Raw genomic sequence first — 19,463 nt, 5'->3', positions numbered from 1 at the left:
CAGGACACTATCAAGCACTAAGATACGGCTTCACTGGCTGTCCATGACACAGGGCACTCTCAATCACAAAGATACGGCTTCACTGGCTGGCCATGACACGGGACACTCTCAAACACTAATATACGGCTTCACTGGCCAGCCACGACACAGGACAATATCAATCACAAAGATACGGCTTTACTGGCCGGCCATGACACAGGACACAATCAAGCATTAAAATACGGCTTCACTGGCCGGCCATGACACGGGACACTATCAAGCACTAAGATACGGCTTCACTGGCCGGCCATGACATGGGACACGGCCACAGTGTGTAGAACACTTCACTTGTGCACTGTCCTGTGACCATAAACCAAGAAGGAAGGCAAAGTGGGAAAGAATAATAAAGATTCTTGGGTAAAATGCCAGGGGCATAGAAAAGGCCCCTTTTTTAAGGGTATGTACCATTTCTATGCCCCTGGCATTTTTCACAAGATACATTTTAAATACAAACAAAATGCATTTGTTCATTGTACAAGACTTTATTCAAGATGATATAAAAGACTTGAAAAAGTAAGGGGAAAACAACATTCGAACCAGACAGGATTCGAACCCACAATCCCCAGCTTGGGAGTCTGATGCTTTATCCATTAGGCTATTGAGCCAGCACGTTAGAATTTAAAAAAAAAAAAATTTAACTGGTACAAACGATGTATATTTGTATTATTATATATAATATACCAGTAGAAACCGACAAATGAATTTTCAGTCCCCATGTTAAAGTTGCATACAGAGAAACGATCCCATATAAAGGGAGGGGTACTTTGCGCCTTCCTTCGATACAGCCATGGATAACATTGGTGAACAGGTAAATTAATAGATACCAGGCTCAGACACCAATATTGGTAAACAGGTAAATGAATAGATACCAGGCTAGGACATCAATATTGGTAAACAGGCAAATTATTAGATACCAGGCTAGGACACTAACATTGGAAAACAGGTAAATTAATAGATACAAGGCTAGGACACCAACATTGGTAAACAAGTAAATTAATAGATACCAGCCTAGGACACCAACATTGGTAAACAGGTAAATTCATAGATACCAGGCTAGGACACCAATATTGGTAAACAGGTAAATTAATAGATACCAGGCTAGGACACCAATATTGGTAAACAGGTAAATTAATAGATACCAGGCTAGGACACCAACATTGGTAAACAGATAAATTAATAGATACCAGGCAAGGACACCAATATTGGTAAACAGGTAAATTAATAGATATCAGCCTAGGACACCAACATTGGTAAACAGGTAAATTAATAGATACCAGGCTAGGACACCAACATTGGTAAACAGGTAAATTAATACATACCAGGCTAGGACACCAATATTGGTAAACAGGTAAATTAATAGATACCAGCCTAGGACACCAACATTGGTAAACAAGTAAATTAATAGATACCAGCCTAGGACACCAACATTGGTAAACAGGTAAATTAATAGATACCAGGCTAGGACACAAACATTGGTAAACAGATAAATTATAGATACCAGGCTAGGACACCAATATTGGTAAACAGGTAAATTAATAGATACCAGGCTCAGACACCAACATTAGCAAACAGGTAAATTAATAGATACCAGGCTAGGACACCAATATTGGTAAACAGGTAAATTAATAGATACCAGGCTAGGACACCAACATTGGTAAACAGATAAATTAATAGATACCAGGCGAGGACACCAATATTGGTAAACAGGTAAATTAATAGATACCAGGCTCAGACACCAACATTAGCAAACAGGTAAATTAATAGATACCAGGCGAGGACACCAATATTGGTAAACAGGTAAATTCATAGATACCAGGCTAGGACACCAACATTGGTAAACAGGTAAATTAATAGATACCAGGCTAGCACACCAACATTGGTAAACAGGTAAATTAATAGATACCAGGCTAGGACACCAACATTGGTAAACAGGTAAATTAATAGATACCAGGCTCAGACACCAACATTAGCAAACAGGTAAATTAATAGATACCAGGCGAGGACACCAATATTGGTAAACAGGTAAATTCATAGATACCAGGCTAGGACACCAACATTGGTAAACAGGTAAATTAATAGATACCAGGCTAGGACACCAACATTGGTAAACAGGTAAATTAATAGATACCAGGCTAGGACACCAACATTGGTAAACAGGTAAATTAATAGATACCAGGCTCAGACACCAACATTGGTAAACAGGTAAATTAATACATACCAGGCTAGGACACCAATATTGGTAAACACTAAACAGGTAAATTAATAGATACCAGCCTAGGACACCAACATTGGTAAATAGGTAAATTAATAGATACCAGCCTAGGACACCAATATTGGTAAACAGGTAAATTAATAGATACCAGCCTAGGACACCAACATTGGTAAACAGGTAAATTAATAGATACCAGGCCAGGACACCAACATTGGTAAACAGGTAAATTAATAGATACCAGGCTAGAACACCAATATTGGTAAACAGGTAAATTAATAGATACCAGGCTAGGACACCAACATTGGTAAACAGGTAAATTAATAGATACCAGGCTAGGACACCAACATTGGTAAACAGGTAAATTAATAGATATCAGGCCAGGACACCAACAATGGTAAACAGGTAAATTAATAGATACCAGGCTAGGACACCAACATTGGTAAACAGGTAAATTAATAGATACCAGGCTAGGACACCAACATTGGTAAACAGGTAAATTAATAGATACCAGGTTAGGACACCAATATTGGTAAACAGGTAAATTAATAGATACCAGGCTAGGACACCAATATTGGTAAACAGGTAAATTAATAGATACCAGCCTAGGACACCAACATTGGTAAACAGGTAAATTAATAGATACCAGGCCAGGACACCAACATTGGTAAACAGGTAAATTAATAGATACCAGGCTAGGACACCAACATTGGTAAACATGTAAATTAATAGATACCAGGCTAGGACACCAACATTGGTAAACAGGTAAATTAATAGATACCAGGCTAGGACACCAATATTGGTAAACAGGTAAATTAATAGATACCAGGCTAGGACACCAATATTGGTAAACAGGTAAATTAATAGATACCAGCCTAGGACACCAACATTGGTAAACAGGTAAATTAATAGATACCAGCCTAGGACACCAACATTGGTAAACAGGTAAATTCATAGATACCAGGCTAGGACACCAATATTGGTAAACAGGTAAATTAATAGATACCAGGCTAGGACACCAATATTGGTAAACAGGTAAATTAATAGATACCAGGCTAGGACACCAACATTGGTAAACAGATAAATTAATAGATACCAGGCAAGGACACCAATATTGGTAAACAGGTAAATTAATAGATACCAGCCTAGGACACCAACATTGGTAAACAGGTAAATTAATAGATACCAGGCTAGGACACCAACATTGGTAAACAGGTAAATTAATACATACCAGGCTAGGACACCAATATTGGTAAACAGGTAAATTAATAGATACCAGCCTAGGACACCAACATTGGTAAACAGGTAAATTAATAGATACCAGGCTAGGACACCAATATTGGTAAACAGGTAAATTAATAGATACCAGCCTAGGACACCAACATTGGTAAACAGGTAAATTAATAGATACCAGGCTAGGACACAAACATTGGTAAACAGATAAATTATAGATACCAGGCTAGGACACCAATATTGGTAAACAGGTAAATTAATAGATACCAGGCTCAGACACCAACATTAGCAAACAGGTAAATTAATAGATACCAGGCTAGGACACCAATATTGGTAAACAGGTAAATTAATAGATACCAGGCTAGGACACCAACATTGGTAAACAGATAAATTAATAGATACCAGGCTAGGACACCAATATTGGTAAACAGGTAAATTAATAGATACCAGGCTCAGACACCAACATTAGCAAACAGGTAAATTAATAGATACCAGGCGAGGACACCAATATTGGTAAACAGGTAAATTCATAGATACCAGGCTAGGACACCAACATTGGTAAACAGGTAAATTAATAGATACCAGGCTAGCACACCAACATTGGTAAACAGGTAAATTAATAGATACCAGGCTAGGACACCAACATTGGTAAACAGGTAAATTAATAGATACCAGGCTAGGACACCAACATTGGTAAACAGGTAAATTAATAGATACCAGGCGAGGACACCAACATTGGTAAACAGGTAAATTAATAGATACCAGCCTAGGACACCAACATTGGTAAATAGGTAAATTAATAGATACCAGCCTAGGACACCAATATTGGTAAACAGGTAAATTAATAGATACCAGCCTAGGACACCAACATTGGTAAACAGGTAAATTAATAGATACCAGGCCAGGACACCAACATTGGTAAACAGGTAAATTAATAGATACCAGGCTAGAACACCAATATTGGTAAAAAGGTAAATTAATAGATACCAGGCAAGGACACCAACATTGGTAAACAGGTAAATTAATAGATACCAGGCTAGGACACCAACATTGGTAAACAGGTAAATTAATAGATATCAGGCCAGGACACCAACAATGGTAAACAGGTAAATTAATAGATATCAGGCCAGGACACCAACAATGGTAAACAGGTAAATTAATAGATACCAGGCTAGGACACTAACATTGGTAAACAGGTAAATTAATAGATACCAGGCTAGGACACCAACATTGGTAAACAGGTAAATTAATAGATACCAGGCTAGGACACCAACATTGGTAAACAGGTAAATTAATAGATACCAGGCTAGGACACCAATATTGGTAAACAGGTAAATTAATAGATACCAGGCTAGGACACCAATATTGGTAAACAGGTAAATTAATAGATACCAGCCTAGGACACCAACATTGGTAAACAGGTAAATTAATAGATACCAGGCCAGGACACCAACATTGGTAAACAGGTAAATTAATAGATACCAGGCTAGGACACCAACATTGGTAAACAGGTAAATTAATAGATACCAGGCTAGGACACCAACATTGGTAAACAGGTAAATTAATAGATACCAGGCTAGGACACCAATATTGGTAAACAGGTAAATTAATAGATACCAGGCTAGGACACCAATATTGGTAAACAGGTAAATTAATAGATACCAGCCTAGGACACCAGCATTGGTAAACAGGTAAATTAATAGATACCAGGCCAGGACACCAGCATTGGTAAACAGGTAAATTAATAGATACCAGGCCAGGACACCAACATTGGTAAACAGGTAAATTAATAGATACCAGGCAAGGACACCAACATTGGTAAACAGGTAAATGAATAGATACCAGGCTAGGACACCAACATTGGTAAACAGGTAAATTAATAGATACCAGGCTAGGACACCAATATTGGTAAACAGGTAAATTAATAGATACCAGGCTAGGACACCAATATTGGTAAACAGGTAAATTAATAGATACCAGCCTAGGACACCAACATTGGTAAACAGGTAAATTAATAGATACCAGGCCAGGACACCAACATTGGTAAACAGGTAAATTAATAGATACCAGCCTAGGACACCAACATTGGTAAACAGGTAAATTAATAGATACCAGGCCAGGACACCAACAATGGTAAACAGGTAAATTAATAGATACCAGGCTAGGACACCAACATTGGTAAACAGGTAAATTAATAGATACCAGGCCAGGACACCAACAATGGTAAACAGGTAAATTAATAGATACCAGGCGAGGACACCAATATTGGTAAACAGGTAAATTAATAGATACCAGGCTAGGACACCAACATTGGTAAACAGGTAAATTAACAGATACCAGGCTAGGACACCAACATTGGTAAACAGGTAAATTAATAGATACCAGGCCAGGACACCAACAATGGTAAACAGGTAAATTAATAGATACCAGGCTAGGACACCAACATTGGTAAACAGGTAAATTAATAGATACCAGGCCAGGACACCAACAATGGTAAACAGGTAAATTAATAGATACCAGGCTAGGACACTAACATTGGCCCAATGTTGGCAAAAGTTGGAATATTCGCGAGATTCTACGTCAGAAACCCTCATGCGAGTCTGCCAGCATTTGCCAACGTGGTGAAACGTCGGTAAAAGCGACGTTTATTTTTCAATGTTAGCACCATGTTGGTTACAACGGCAGTCACATGGCATAAAAGAGATGCGACAATGGCAACCATTGTTCCAACTTTTGGTCAATGGACAAAATTGTACATTGTGCCAAACGAGGTGCTGACACAAGCCAAAGGTGAACCTAATGTCAGCGTGTTACCTGCATCGACACATAAATAGACTTGAAGAGAAGCTGACCGGGATATTTGGAGACGTTGTGAAAGAGCGACTACGAGGTCGTTCTCCTCCTCCTCCTCTGTCTTGCTGCTCTCCTTCTGGCACCGAAAGCACACACGCTCTCCCACTCAAACGCAGCGCACTCATCCTGTCCATTATATTTCACTTGCTCATGCTTTCAGTCGACATAGGTGTGTACAATCTCTTCTTATGGTCGTCTTCCTCACAAATGTCTGAGCAGATCCCAGTCCCAAGCCTCGGCTCCCACCTCATCCTGCCTCTTTAGCCCACCTCATCCTGCCTCTTTAGCCCACAACATCCTGCTCCAGCCTCAGGAACCTGACAAACTATCTCACCGTGCTGCCCTCTCCCTCCCCATACGCCTTTCCTCTTATGGCCGATTGGTCTCCTGAAAGTTATCAAAACGTGCCCTGCACTCTTTTAAAAGCACATTGGAAAACATCGTCTGTGATGTCCTCGTCAGATTTCCAATATTCATTCATAATACAACACACGAGATTGTGTGCGTTCATTTTTGCAAGTGCGGAACACAGAAAATAAAGGCACATAAATAAGACGATTTCAGTGCGTTACTTCAAGGAAATATCTGGAAACTTGTTTTGTTCCTCGGAAGCCATCCGCAGGATATTTAACATTTTTTAAATCACTCGAATCTCTCTGGTGAATGTATGTTTGATCAGGATTCAAAACACGAATTTTCAAAGCTCGTTACATCCTTATTGAGGCATGGAAAGGTCCCTGCAGATTTGGGCAAGAATGTAGAATTGGGCCACATTTCCCTCCTGGCTCTGCCACACACATTTCCCTCCTGGCTCTGCCACACACATTTCCCTCCTGGCTCTGCCACACACATTTCCCTCCTGGCTCTGCCACACACATTTCCCTCCTGGCTCTGCCACACACATTTCCCTCCTGGCTCTGCCACACACATTTCCCTCCTGGCTCTGCCACACACATTTCCCTCCTGGCTCTGCCACACACATTTCCCTCCTGGCTCTGCCACACACATTTCCCTCCTGGCTCTGCCACACACATTTCCCTCCTGGCTCTGCCACACACATTTCCCTCCTGGCTCTGCCACACACATTTCCCTCCTGGCTCTGCCACACACATTTCCCTCCTGGCTCTGCCACACACATTTCCCTCTTCTTTCAGAAAGGTACTGTGGGGTTTTTATCATCCCCTCATAATCAAGGTGAGAAGACAAAATTCGGATTAATAGATAGACAAGATTCAGATAAATAGATACACTCATAATCAAGGAGCGAAGACAAGATTCCAATTAATAGATACACAAGATTCGGATTAATAGACAAGATTCGGATGAATAGACAAGATTCAGATAAATAGATACACTCATAATCAAGGAGCGAAGACAAGATTCCAATTAATAGATACACAAGATTCGGATTAATAGACAAGATTCGGATTAATAGACAAGATTCGGATGAATAGACAAGATTCAGATAAATAGATACACTCATAATCAAGGAGCGAAGACAAGATTCCAATTAATAGATACACAAGATTCGGATTAATAGACAAGATTCGGATTATAAGATAGACAAGATTCGGATTAATAGATATACAAGATTCATATTAATAGATAGACAAGATTCGGATTAATAGATAGACAACATTCGGATTAATAGATAGACAAGATTCGGATTATAAGATAGACAAGATTCGGATTATAAGATAGACAAGATTCGGATTTATAAATAGACAAGATTCGTATTAATAGATAGATAAGATTGCGTATTAATATATCGACAAGATTCGGATTAATAGATAGACAAGATTCGGATTATAAGATAGACAAGATTCGGATTAATAGATATACAAGATTCATATTAATAGATAGACAAGATTCGGATTAATAGATCGGCAAGATTCGGATTAAGAGATAGACAAGATTCGGATTAATAGATAGACAAGATTCGGATTTATAAATAGACAAGATTCGTATTAATAGATAGATAAGATTCGTATTAATAGATAGACAAGATTCGGATTTATAGATAGACAAGATTCGGACTAATAGATAGACAAGATTCGGATTATAAGATAGACAAGATTCGGATTTATAAATAGACAAGATTCGTATTAATAGATAGATAAGATTCGTATTAATAGAAAGACAAGATTCGGATTTATAGATAGACAAGATTCGTCTTAGTAGATCGGCAAGATTCGTATTAATAGATCGGCAAGATTCAGATTAAGAGATATGACAAGATTCGGATTAATAGATAGACAAGATTCGGATTTATAAATAGACAAGATTCGTATTAATAGATAGATAAGATTCGTATTAATAGATAGACAAGATTCGGATTTATAGATAGACAAGATTCGGACTAATAGATAGACAAGATTCGGATTATAAGATAGACAAGATTCGGATTTATAAATAGACAAGATTCGTATTAATAGATAGATAAGATTCGTATTAATAGAAAGACAAGATTCGGATTTATAGATAGACAAGATTCGGATTAATAGATAGACAAGATTCGGATTATAAGACAGACAAGCTTCGGATTAAGAGATAGACAAGATTCGGATTAAGAGATAGACAAGATTCGGATTAAGAGATAGACAAGATTCGGATTAAGAGATAGACAAGATTCGGATTCATAGATAGACAAGATTCGGATTCATAGATACACTCACGATATGATGAAACATTCCTTTCCTTCAAAACATACATTTGCATTTCGTTTTATTTATTCATTTCGCAGGTATGAAGTTTATCAGAACACAGGTATACAGTTAAAATACATGTGGTCGAGACCCAAGCTGACCATATGTTATTATAACAAGTGAATAAAAAAATTTATGCTAAATTAAAAAGGCAATGTAGGGATGACAAACTACAGTCTAAAAAAGGTCCTAAACCATGATGGACCATGATGTTCGTTTGGAGAGTAGTTGACAGTATTGCCCTCACATAACAATCCCGACATCAATGCCTCCAGACTATTGTCTAGGGCTAGGCCAAGCTAAAAGTATTAGAAGGTCCTGTAGGAGCTGTGCTCCCACGTAAATCGGAAGAATGGACGCGACAAAAAGCTGGAATTCGTCCGAGTTTCTTTATCGTCACAAAACAACTCGGGTACTCTGAAAAGCCCGTTTATCGGGCAGCAATATATATACACATTATCCCGGAGCGTTTGCCCGGGAGAGGCGAGAGGGGGCGTGCCCGGGCGTCCCGGACGCGACCTGGCAAGTCGAGAGCGGGCATGGCCGGGCGTGCCCGGGCATGCCCGGGCGTCCCGGACGAGGCCTGGCAAGTTGAGAGCGGGCCTGCCCGGGCGTCCTGGACGAGCCCGGCATGGTGATCGCTCCGCGTCCTTGGTAGGTGCAAGGCGATTGTGTAAACCCAGCGGTAGCCGCTACACACGTCCCCCCAGAATTGACCTGCACCGGCAGGGTCAATTTAAGGGGGGTCCTGATGACCCGGCCGAAGCGACCCCTGGCGGGTCATGGGGGGGGGGGTCCGGTGTGGTGGTGGGCGGTCGAGTGGGGGGCACCGTGGACGGGGGGCGGCCTCGCCGTGGCGCAAGGGCCAACCGTGGTGGTTGGTCGATGTCCACGTGCGCCGGCTTGAGGCGGGTCCACCGCAATCCGGTCCGACCTGCCGCCGATGTCGATGACGAACGACTTGTCGTCCCGTCGCAGGACCTGGAAGGGCCCGTCGTACGGCGGCCGGAGTGGCCCCCGATGTGCGTCATGACGCACAAAAACGTACTCCGCTGTGCGAAGCACTGGGGGGACGTAGGACTGGGGGTCACCGTGGTGGGACGTTGGCACGGGGGCAAACCGTCGGGCGGTCTCCTGGAGGTCCGAGCGCTGGTGAGCTGCAGACTAGGGACTGGTAGCGTCTGGCACGAATTCGCCCGGGACACGTAGCGCCTGGCCGTAGACAAGCTCGGCGGTGGACGCCCGGAGGCGATCTTGTCGGCTTCCCTGGCGAGGGCACGGGGATCCGTGATCGTCGTGCTTGCCAGGGCGAGGCGTACCGGGCTAGGCAGCTGACGGAGGAACAGCTCCCGGAACAGGAATGCCGGAGAGTGCTCGCCGAGCAGCGAAAGCATGTAGTCCATTCGCTCGGACGGGCGCGTGTCGCCGAGCTCGGGCAGGTCGAGCAGGCGCCGTGCGCGTTCCGCCGATGAGGGCGAAAGCGTCGAGGAGGAGCTTTTTAATCGCGCCGTATTTGTCAGCGGCTGGCGGGCTCTCGAGGAGGCTCAGGGCGCGGGCCACGGTGGCTGAGCCGAGCGCTGCTACCACATGGTGGAAGCGGGTGTCGTCGGCCGTAATGCCTCGCAGGGCGAACAGGGAGTCCGCCTGGGCGAACCAAACCGCCGCGTGAGCCTCCCAGAAGGTAGGCAGTTTGAGGGCGACTGCCGTATCACGTCGGGGTCACCAATGTAGGAGCTGTGCTCCCACGTAAATCGGAAGAATGGACGCGCCAAAAAGCTGGAATTCGTCCGAGTTTCTTTATTGTCACAAAACAACTCGGGTACTCTGAAAAGCCCGTTTATCGGGCAGCAATATATATACACATTATCCCGGAGCGTTTGCCCGGGAAAGGCGAGAGGGGGCGTGCCCGGGCGTCCTGGCAAGTCGAGGGCGGGCATGGCCGGGCATGCCCGGGCGTCCCGGTCGAGGCCTGGCAAGTTGAGAGCGGGCCTGCCCGGGCGTCCTGGACGAGCCCGGCATGGTGATCGCTCCGCGTCCTTTGGTAGGTGCAAGGCGATTGTGTAAACCCAGCGGTAGCCGCTACAGTCCTATATTTTATTTCTGCATACGTATAAGAAGCTCCTGTATAATTTGAGGGACTTCTTGCAGCTTCAGTTGTCTTTCCTACTTTTCTTTTTTATCAACTTCGAGTAACCAATCACAAATGCAGGTAATTTTGGCATGCTGTTATTAGAGATGTTCATGCAGTTTGTAAGAAGTTGATGATCATGTACTGATATTAAAATATTGTACTCAGGCTGCTAATTTGTCGAGTCTCATTATGTGGCTACAGTACAAGAGTAACCAAGTACTGTGGTAACCAGTGAAGTGTTTGTGGAAGCTTGAAGCAGTAATTGATGAAGAGTAAATGAGGCAGTGATGTAGGCATTGTTATGTGAGGGCAATACTGTTAGCTACTCTCTAAACCAACATCATCCCTATCTTGTTTAGGACCCTTTTTAGACTGTAGTTTGTCATCCCGACATTGCCTTTATAATTTAGCATACATTTTTTCATTCACTTGTTTCTGTAATTTTTTTTACAATATGGAATAACACAATGATACGGTACTCAGAGGACACCCAATCCTGGAGCAAAGGTGCCAAGATATCTGAGTCAAAGTCAAAGTCAAACACTGCACACGTGTTCCTCTATTGTCTTACGTAACCCTGACTGTATCTTGCAGCTCTGTCTTATTGCTCATTTCTCAAAGAGTAATGTCTTCATCCAGCCCAATGACCTGCACTTAGAAATGCCCAAAATAACTGGTGTGGTTTCCCTTTAACCAACAGGGCGGGGACAGAGGGGAGGGGCGGAGCCTCTCGAGGAATTTATGCACGGCCGGACAGGCGGACACGTGAAAGACACTCTCGTGGTTTTTACTGTTTTGTTCACTTGAAGCGTCAATAAACTTATTATACACTCGAAATACAGTATTATACACTTATACAATTCAGTCGTCATACACTTCCTCCCGTCCATGGTTCACGGAATCTTGTGGTGAGGCAGTTGCCCAGAAACAACTTGCCTTCGTCTCCTGGAAAGCAAATCCAACGGAAGGAAATCTCATTTCCTTTCACAAAGCCCGAGACAAGTGTGTGTCCACCCTCAGGAGAGCCAGGAAACAATATCTCTCCGTTCTTAAGACCGAACTCTCTTATCTGTCTCCCTCTTCCAAATCCAGGTGGCATCTGGTCAAATCTGTTTCTGGTGTTTGTTCCCCCTCCATCCCCTCCCTTACCTCAAACGGCCACACAGTTGACTCCGCACGTGAAAAAGCTGAATGCCTCAACTCTGTGTTTGCCTCTAAATCTTGTGTCCCAAACCCCTCCCTCTCTGTACCCACCATACCCAGTCGTACCCAGCTGCTCCTGGACTCAGTGTCCTTTTCTCCTGACAAAGTGGGGAAGTTTCTGTCATCCCTCGACTCTGATTCTGCAACTGCACCTGACGGCATCAACCCACGGGTCCTAAAATCCTGCTCTGCCGCTCTTTCACTCCCTCTCTCTGTTCTCTTCATCCTCTCTTTTGCTCAAGGTCATCTGCCATCTGCTTGGAAATCAGCCAACATCACCGCTTTACACAAAAAAGGTGCAAAAACATATCCTTGCAACTATAGACCAATCGGCCTTCTCCCAATTATCAGCAAAGTCATGGAATCCATCATTGCTTCGGATATCAAATCTTTCCTCTTCTCCAATGGCTTGATCTCTGATCATCAATTTGGTTTCAGACCAGGCCACTCTACTCTGGACATGCTGCTTCTGCTATCTCAACAATGAGTGGAGGTCCTCAATGCCAAACAGGAAATTAGAGCTGTCTCCCTCGACATATCACGTGCCTTCGATACGGTCTTGCACCCAGCTCTGCCCACCAAACTCTCCTCCTATGGTATCCATGGAAACCTCCACGCATGGCTTGCGGACGTCCTCTCTGGTCGTAGTCAACGTGTGGCCCTGAATGGATTTCTCTCATCTCCCCTTCCTGTTCTCCTCCCTCCAGGTCTTTAAAACAGCTATTCACCACCATCTCTTATCTTCCTCCATCCAAAACCTTGGTCTTTTCTACCCCCGTTAATTCGCCCCAGATCCAATGTTTTGAAATACCGACTTCTTTCCTGGAAGTCCTTGCAGTGTCCATGTGTTTTATACCTCTCCCATTTCCGCCCCCCACCCCCCCTCCTCATGTCCCTGCTCTCCAATGTTGTACTTGTGTGCTTCCCTCTCTCTCCCCACCTTGTCTCCCGCTCCCTTTATCTTATGTTTTATGTGTGACAGTTTGTCTTTTTGTGATTAATGTTAGCTCTTACGCGAGCCTCGATCTTGTATACAAAAAAAAGATCCAGTAATTGAATTCGTTATTCACTGGATTTTTTTTTTCAAAGAGGAACAGCAGACAAAATGCCAGCCATTCAGAAGTGCACTCACACACCTGCACTCACATCTGAAAAATCATTGCGTCCTCTCAACGTTCCCATTGAGATATTTTATATGGCAACTAAACTACTATATTTTAGCTCACACCTTCCACCACTCAGCCTTATATCAAACTGGAATGCAAGGCCCTCCCGATGCCAGGTGTAGTGATGCAAAGGCTTTCGGAGTGTGTGTGTAGGGGTTCCCAGATTGCCAACTAAAGGCCAAAATCACAAACTTCCCTGCCAGAGGCCTCTGCTGAAGCAACACGTGAGGCTGCTTGAACCCTTGGGACTTACTCGCTGCAATCCAACAAATCAAGGCCAGATGCCCTGATGGCCAGAAATGCCTTCTGTGAATACAGAAATCCACAATATGGCAACGGCCAGGTGCAAACCTCCAGACAAGTGTTGTGCAGACAAACCAAGGTCTGGGTGTAGTGAGGCTGGCAAACCTCCAGACAAGTGTTGCAGGGACAAACCATGGTCTGGGTGTAGTGAGGCTGGCAAACCTCCAGACAACTGTTGCAGGGACAAACCAAGATCTGGGTGTAGTGAGGCTGGCAAACCTCCAGACAAGTGTTGCAGGGACAAACCAAGGTCTGGGTGTAGTGAGGTTGGCAAACCTCCAGACAAGTGTTGCAGGGACAAACCATGGTCTGGGTGCAGTGAGGCTGGCAAACCTCCAGACAAGTGTTATAGAGACAAACCAAGGTCTGGGTGTAGTGAGGCTGGCAAACCTCCAGACAAGTGTTGTAGAGACAAACCAACGTCTGGGTGGAGTGAGGCTGGCAAACCTCCAGACAAGTGTTGCAGGGACAAACCAAGGTATGGGTGTAGTGAGGCTGGCAAGCCTCCAGACAAGTGTTGTGCAGACAAACCAAGGTCTGGGTGTAGTGAGGCTGGCAAACCTCCAGACAAGTGTTGTGCAGACAAACCAAGGTATGGGTGTAGTGAGGCTGGCAAACCTCCAGACAAGTGTTGTGAAGACAAACCAAGGTCTGGGTGTAGTGAGGCTAGCAAACCTCCAGACAAGTGTTGTCGAGACAGACCAAGGTCTGGGTTCCGTGAGGCTGGCAAACCTCCAGACAAGTGTTGTGGAGACAAACCAAGGTATGGGTGTAGTGAGGCTGGCAAACCTCCAGACAAGTGTTGTGGAGACAAACCAAGGTCTGGGTGCAGTGAAGCTGGCAAACCTCCAGACAAGTGTTGTGCAGACAAACCAAGGTCTGAGTGCCGTGAGGCTGGCAAACCTCCAGACAAGTGTTGTGGAGACAAACCAAGGTCTGGGTGTAGTGAGGCTGGCAAACCTCCAGACAAGTGTTGTCGACACAAACCAAGGTCTGGGTGTAGTGAGGCTGGCAAACCTCGAGACAAGTGTTAGAGGGACAAACCAAGATCTGGGTGTCGTGAGGCTGGCAAACCTCCAGACAAGTGTTGCAGGGACAAACCAAGGTTTGGGTGTAGTGAGGCTGGCAAACCTCCAGACAAGTGTTGCAGGGACAAACCAAGGTCTGGTTGTAGTGAGGCTGGCAAACCTCCAGACAAATATTGCAGGGACAAACCAAGGTCTGGGTGTAGTGAGGATGGCAAACCCAGTTGATCCGACCGTTGGAACCTCTCGCTCGTCCACTGTGCGGCACGCGAGGAATCAATGGACCTGTTCACTGGACTGCTTGTGGTGAAGGAAAGGAATTTCCTGCATGGCAGCCTCTCCTTTAGCCTCAGAAGCATTGCTCGCCCGGTAATCAAAGGTGCTCACTGTGCTCACTTTGCTCAACAAGGAGAAATAAGTATAAACGTACGTACACACCTGCGATAGACAACTCCACGGGCCAGTATTACGGACCACCACCCAAAAGGGGAGGCGATGCGCAACATCACGTGGCTGGAAAAGGTCGACGTCGAGCATAGTGTGCGCATTTAGAGCAATGTGATGTATGTACAAGTCCTACCTGTGGAGCCGGTGGCTTCACCTCACGATCCGCGTCACCAGTCGTGCCCGTCACACCCGCTCCGTCCTCGCCACCTTGGTCGGCTCCAGGCTCGATGGTTGAGGCGGGAGCCGGACTCGGGACTGGGACCGCACGCGCGACCTTGATGCGGAACTGCCTTCGAACATCTTCAAGTGAAGGGACTTGAGAGAGGAAAGCGTGTCGAGCACGGACGCCCTCGGCGCTCGGCTTTGCACGGCCCGGGAGAGATGCCGACTTGGCTTCGTGCAAAGACCGGATCGGATGGGTCGACCCTTTGCGGGCACAGGGTGGTCCATGGTCCGGAGTAGGGGACATGAGCACGCGTTCTGAGGTGGATTCGCTCCTTTGTGTATTCGTCGGACGCAGAAAATCACGACCCGGGGTTCGGGAGCTCGTCGACCGGGATGGCAACACCGTGTCGGACCGTGAACGGCCTCGGAATTCTACTTGTCTCTCGACCAGGTCTCCGGCGGTCTTGATGGTCAGGCTTTCTGCAGAGCCTTCGGTCCGCATCTTCCTGTCCGGACGGCAAGAGGTGAATGTAAAAGGGATCTCGCCCGGCACAACTACCTCCACGGTGACACCTTGAGACCTTGGACTGGAACTGCCACTGCCTATCAGAGAATCTTCCTTACTGGACCCCGATAGGGTCGTACCCGTGGAAGATCTCGTTGTGCCACTGGACTCCGATAGGGTCGTACCCTTGGAAGATCCCGTTGTGCCACTGGACTCCGATAGGGTCGTACCCGTGGAAGATCCCGTTGTGCCACTGGGCTCAGATAGGGTCGTACCCGTGGAAGATCTTGTTGTGCCACTGGACTCCGATAGGGTCGTACCCTTGGAAGATCCCGTTGTCCCACTGGGCTCCGATCGGGTCGTACCCTTGGAAGATCCCGTTGTCCCACTGGGCTCCGATAGGGTCGTACCCTTGGAAGATCCCGTTGTCCCACTGGGCTCCGATCGGGTCGTACCCTTGGAAGATCCCGTTGTGCCACTGGACTCCGTTAGGGTCGTACCCTTGGAAGAGCCTGTTGTGCCACTGGACTCCGTTAGGGTCGTACCCTTGGAAGAGCCCGTTGTGCCACTGGACTCCGATAGGGTCGTACCTGTGGAAGATCCCGTCGTCACACTGGGCTCCGATAGGGTCGTACCCTTGGAAGATCCCGTTGTCCCGTTGGACTCCGACGCAGGACACTGCAATCCCTCAGCTTCCTCACTGACGCAGCTCAGCCGGCGCAGCGCAGGATCACTATGGAAACGACCAAGCTGCTCACGACACTCACCACGTCCCCTGTTACACCGTCGCCGTCTCCCTGCTCTTTGCTTCGGCTCCGGCTCCGCTTTACTCTGCGGCTTTCGCGCTCTTGTGCTCTCACGTTGCTCACCTCCGCGTGTCTCCTTGGTAACCCCCACCCCACTGCGCCCGCCTCGCTGCCCACCCGCTTCACCCTCGGCATGTTTGCCGCTCATTTCCCAAGCGTCATCCTGTACGTCGTCCTGCTCCGCGTCCCAGGCACGACACCGTGACCAGAAGGAGCCGCCACGGACGACGGGTCTAGTGCCGAGATCGCTGCCGCCGAGTGAGAAGGATCGCGAGCGACGCAGGGCCGAGTTCAGCTGCCGTAGTCGGCCCGGGGATTCGGGTGCGATGGTCGCCAAGGTCGAGGGTGCGATGGTCGCCAAGGTCGAGGGTGCGATGGTCGCCAAGGTCGAGGCGGCTCCTCGGGATTCGGACACCTCAGCACAGAGGCGCAGACTCGCCAGGTCTCTGTGCAGGTGATCCAGTAAAGTCAGGGTCTCACGGGTGACGTCCAGCTCCAGGCTCGCCATGACCCCCAAATCGCGGCTCCACGGTCTCGTCTCTTTCGTTGTCCTTTTATGGTCGAAAGCAAGAGCTCCCGGGGGAGTCGATCCTCGGGGTTGTTGCTCCGGTGTGACGAGCGCACACCGACTGGATGATGTCAGCACTCGTGGACAAGCTGGAGACCGCGGTTGGCCACCAGGTGTACCGGTCCCAGCCCACGGAGACGCAGGTGCCAGCGTTGTAATTTGGACCGGGCATAGTCGCACCGACCAAATCAATAGTGAATAACAGATCTTTCACCAAACTTGGATTAAAAACAAATCTCTTGTTCTAAAAAAAAAACGTTCATCCAGATCTCGGTTCGTATGAAAAATATACAAAATTAACAGCGAATCATTGACACGTCAAAACACTTTGGCACAACCAACGATTAACGGTCCGGTCAAGTAAAAGGAGCGAAATGGCACTACCTATACACCGCCTAAAACGCCGTTGATGTTACCCGCAGTATACAATAAGTCAACGGGAAATGAATGAAAGACTCGCGGCCTCCACACAGGTTACAAATAGAACAGACAAAACTCAAACAAAATTTCAATGGAGAAAAAAAAAACTCCGCCATGACGCAAAATATGGAAAAACTGGCGACGTGTCCAATAAGCGAGCACCGAGTGGGCTCAATGTCGCTAATTCAAGATATTGAAGTGTGGTGCTGCGCACACACGACTCGATTGCCAGAGGTAGGCCACAACGCGTTTGTTATAACAAAGAGTCTTTATTCCAAAGCTCGTACTGCAGCAGCACTGCAGCAGCACTGGGCGGGCTCGAGCTGAGAGCCCGCATATATGTGCCGAGGCCACGCCTAGTCCCCGGGCGTGGCCGATCGGTCGAAGGGCGGGGCATGTGCCTTCGATCCCCGCCTGGGCGCTCGCGCCACCCACTGTTGCGCTAATTTATTGCCCCTTGTGCCCGCCACACGCGCCCCCCCAGAATTCCTGCGCACCTGAAGGGTGAGTTTGCGGGGAAGCTGGATGACCCGGCCGAAACGCCCCTTGGCGATGGGTGCAGGGCTGGGGGGTAGCGGGCCGGCGGGGCTGGGGGGTGCCGGGGGTCCGACCGCCGGGGCGCGGCCTCGACGCGGAGGCAGAGCTGCTGGCGGGGGGTGGTCCGGATCGAGGTGGGCCGGCTTGAGGCGGTCCACGGAAATGCGATCCGGGGCACCGCCGATATCGATGGTGATAAATTTGTCCCCGGTCTCCAGCACGCGGAAGGGCCCGTCGTACGGGGGCCGTAGCGGTGCCTGGTGGGCGTCGTGCCGGATGAAGACGTACTTTGCCGTGCGAAGCTCCGGGGCGACATGGGAAGGCGGGCAACCGTGGTGTGCCGTTGGCACCGGGGCAAACCTCCACGCGGTCTCCTGAAGGGCGGAGCGCTGTTGCGCCGCGGACCAAGGAGCCGTGGAGTCGGGGATAAATTCACCCGGTACCCGCCGTGGTTGCCCGAAGACCAGCTCTGCCGAGGACGCGTGCAGGTCGTCCTTGGGAGGAGTCTGTCGACCCAGCCACCGTCGCGGAGGCTGGCCCGGAGCGCGGCCTTCATTGAGCGATGAAAGCGCTCGCACAGGCCATTGGCCTGGGGGTGGTAGGCCGTGGTGCGGTGTAGTTTCACCCTGAGCCCTTGCGCCACCGCGGCCCAGAGCTCCGAGGTGAACTGGGGGCCGCGGTCGGACAAGATGTCCGAGGGGGCACCGAACCGGGCAACCCAAGTGGCGATAAAGGCTTGCGCCACCTCAGCCGCAGACATCGCCGCCAATGGGACGGCCTCCGGCCACCGTGTGGTGCGGTCGACCATGGTGAGGAGGTGGGTGAACCCCCGCGAGGGGGGCAGAGGTCCCACCAAGTCGACGTGCATGTGGTCGAACCGATGCTCGGGCACCGCAAACGGGGCCAACGGGGCCTGGGTGTGGCGGTGGACCTTTGCGCGCTGGCACGCGAGGCACGTCCTGGCCCAGTCGCGGATGTCCTTCCGGAAGCCATGCCAGATGAACTTCGCCGCGACGAGCTTCTGGGATGCCTTCGTGCCCGGGTGGGACAGGCCGTGGATGGCGTCGAAAACGGGGCGCCGCCAGCCAGCGGGCACGATGGGGCGAGGCCGGCCGAGGGAGACGTCGCATAGGAGGGCCGCGCCCGCG

At 47.7% G+C, this 19,463-nt stretch overlaps 1 protein-coding gene across 1 annotated transcript in view; it reads right to left on the bottom strand.

Moving 5' to 3' along the window:
• LOC137424370 (rho guanine nucleotide exchange factor 17) overlaps window positions 1-17,540 on the bottom strand; it is a 375,708-nt gene extending 358,168 nt beyond the window's left edge. The window contains exon 1 of the mRNA XM_078775397.1: window positions 15,448-17,540. Coding sequence (XP_078631523.1) covers window positions 15,448-17,298 — 1,851 coding nt within the window. The 5' untranslated portion in view covers window positions 17,299-17,540. The remainder of the gene's footprint in view (window positions 1-15,447) is intronic.
• Between the last annotated feature and the right edge of the window lie 1,923 nt (window positions 17,541-19,463).

This window comes from Myxine glutinosa, chromosome 4, assembly GCF_964187855.1.
Source record: "Myxine glutinosa chromosome 4, kmMyxGlut1.1, whole genome shotgun sequence".
NCBI lineage: Eukaryota > Metazoa > Chordata > Myxini > Myxiniformes > Myxinidae > Myxine > Myxine glutinosa.
This window is presented reverse-complemented; position numbering and strand designations above follow the sequence as displayed.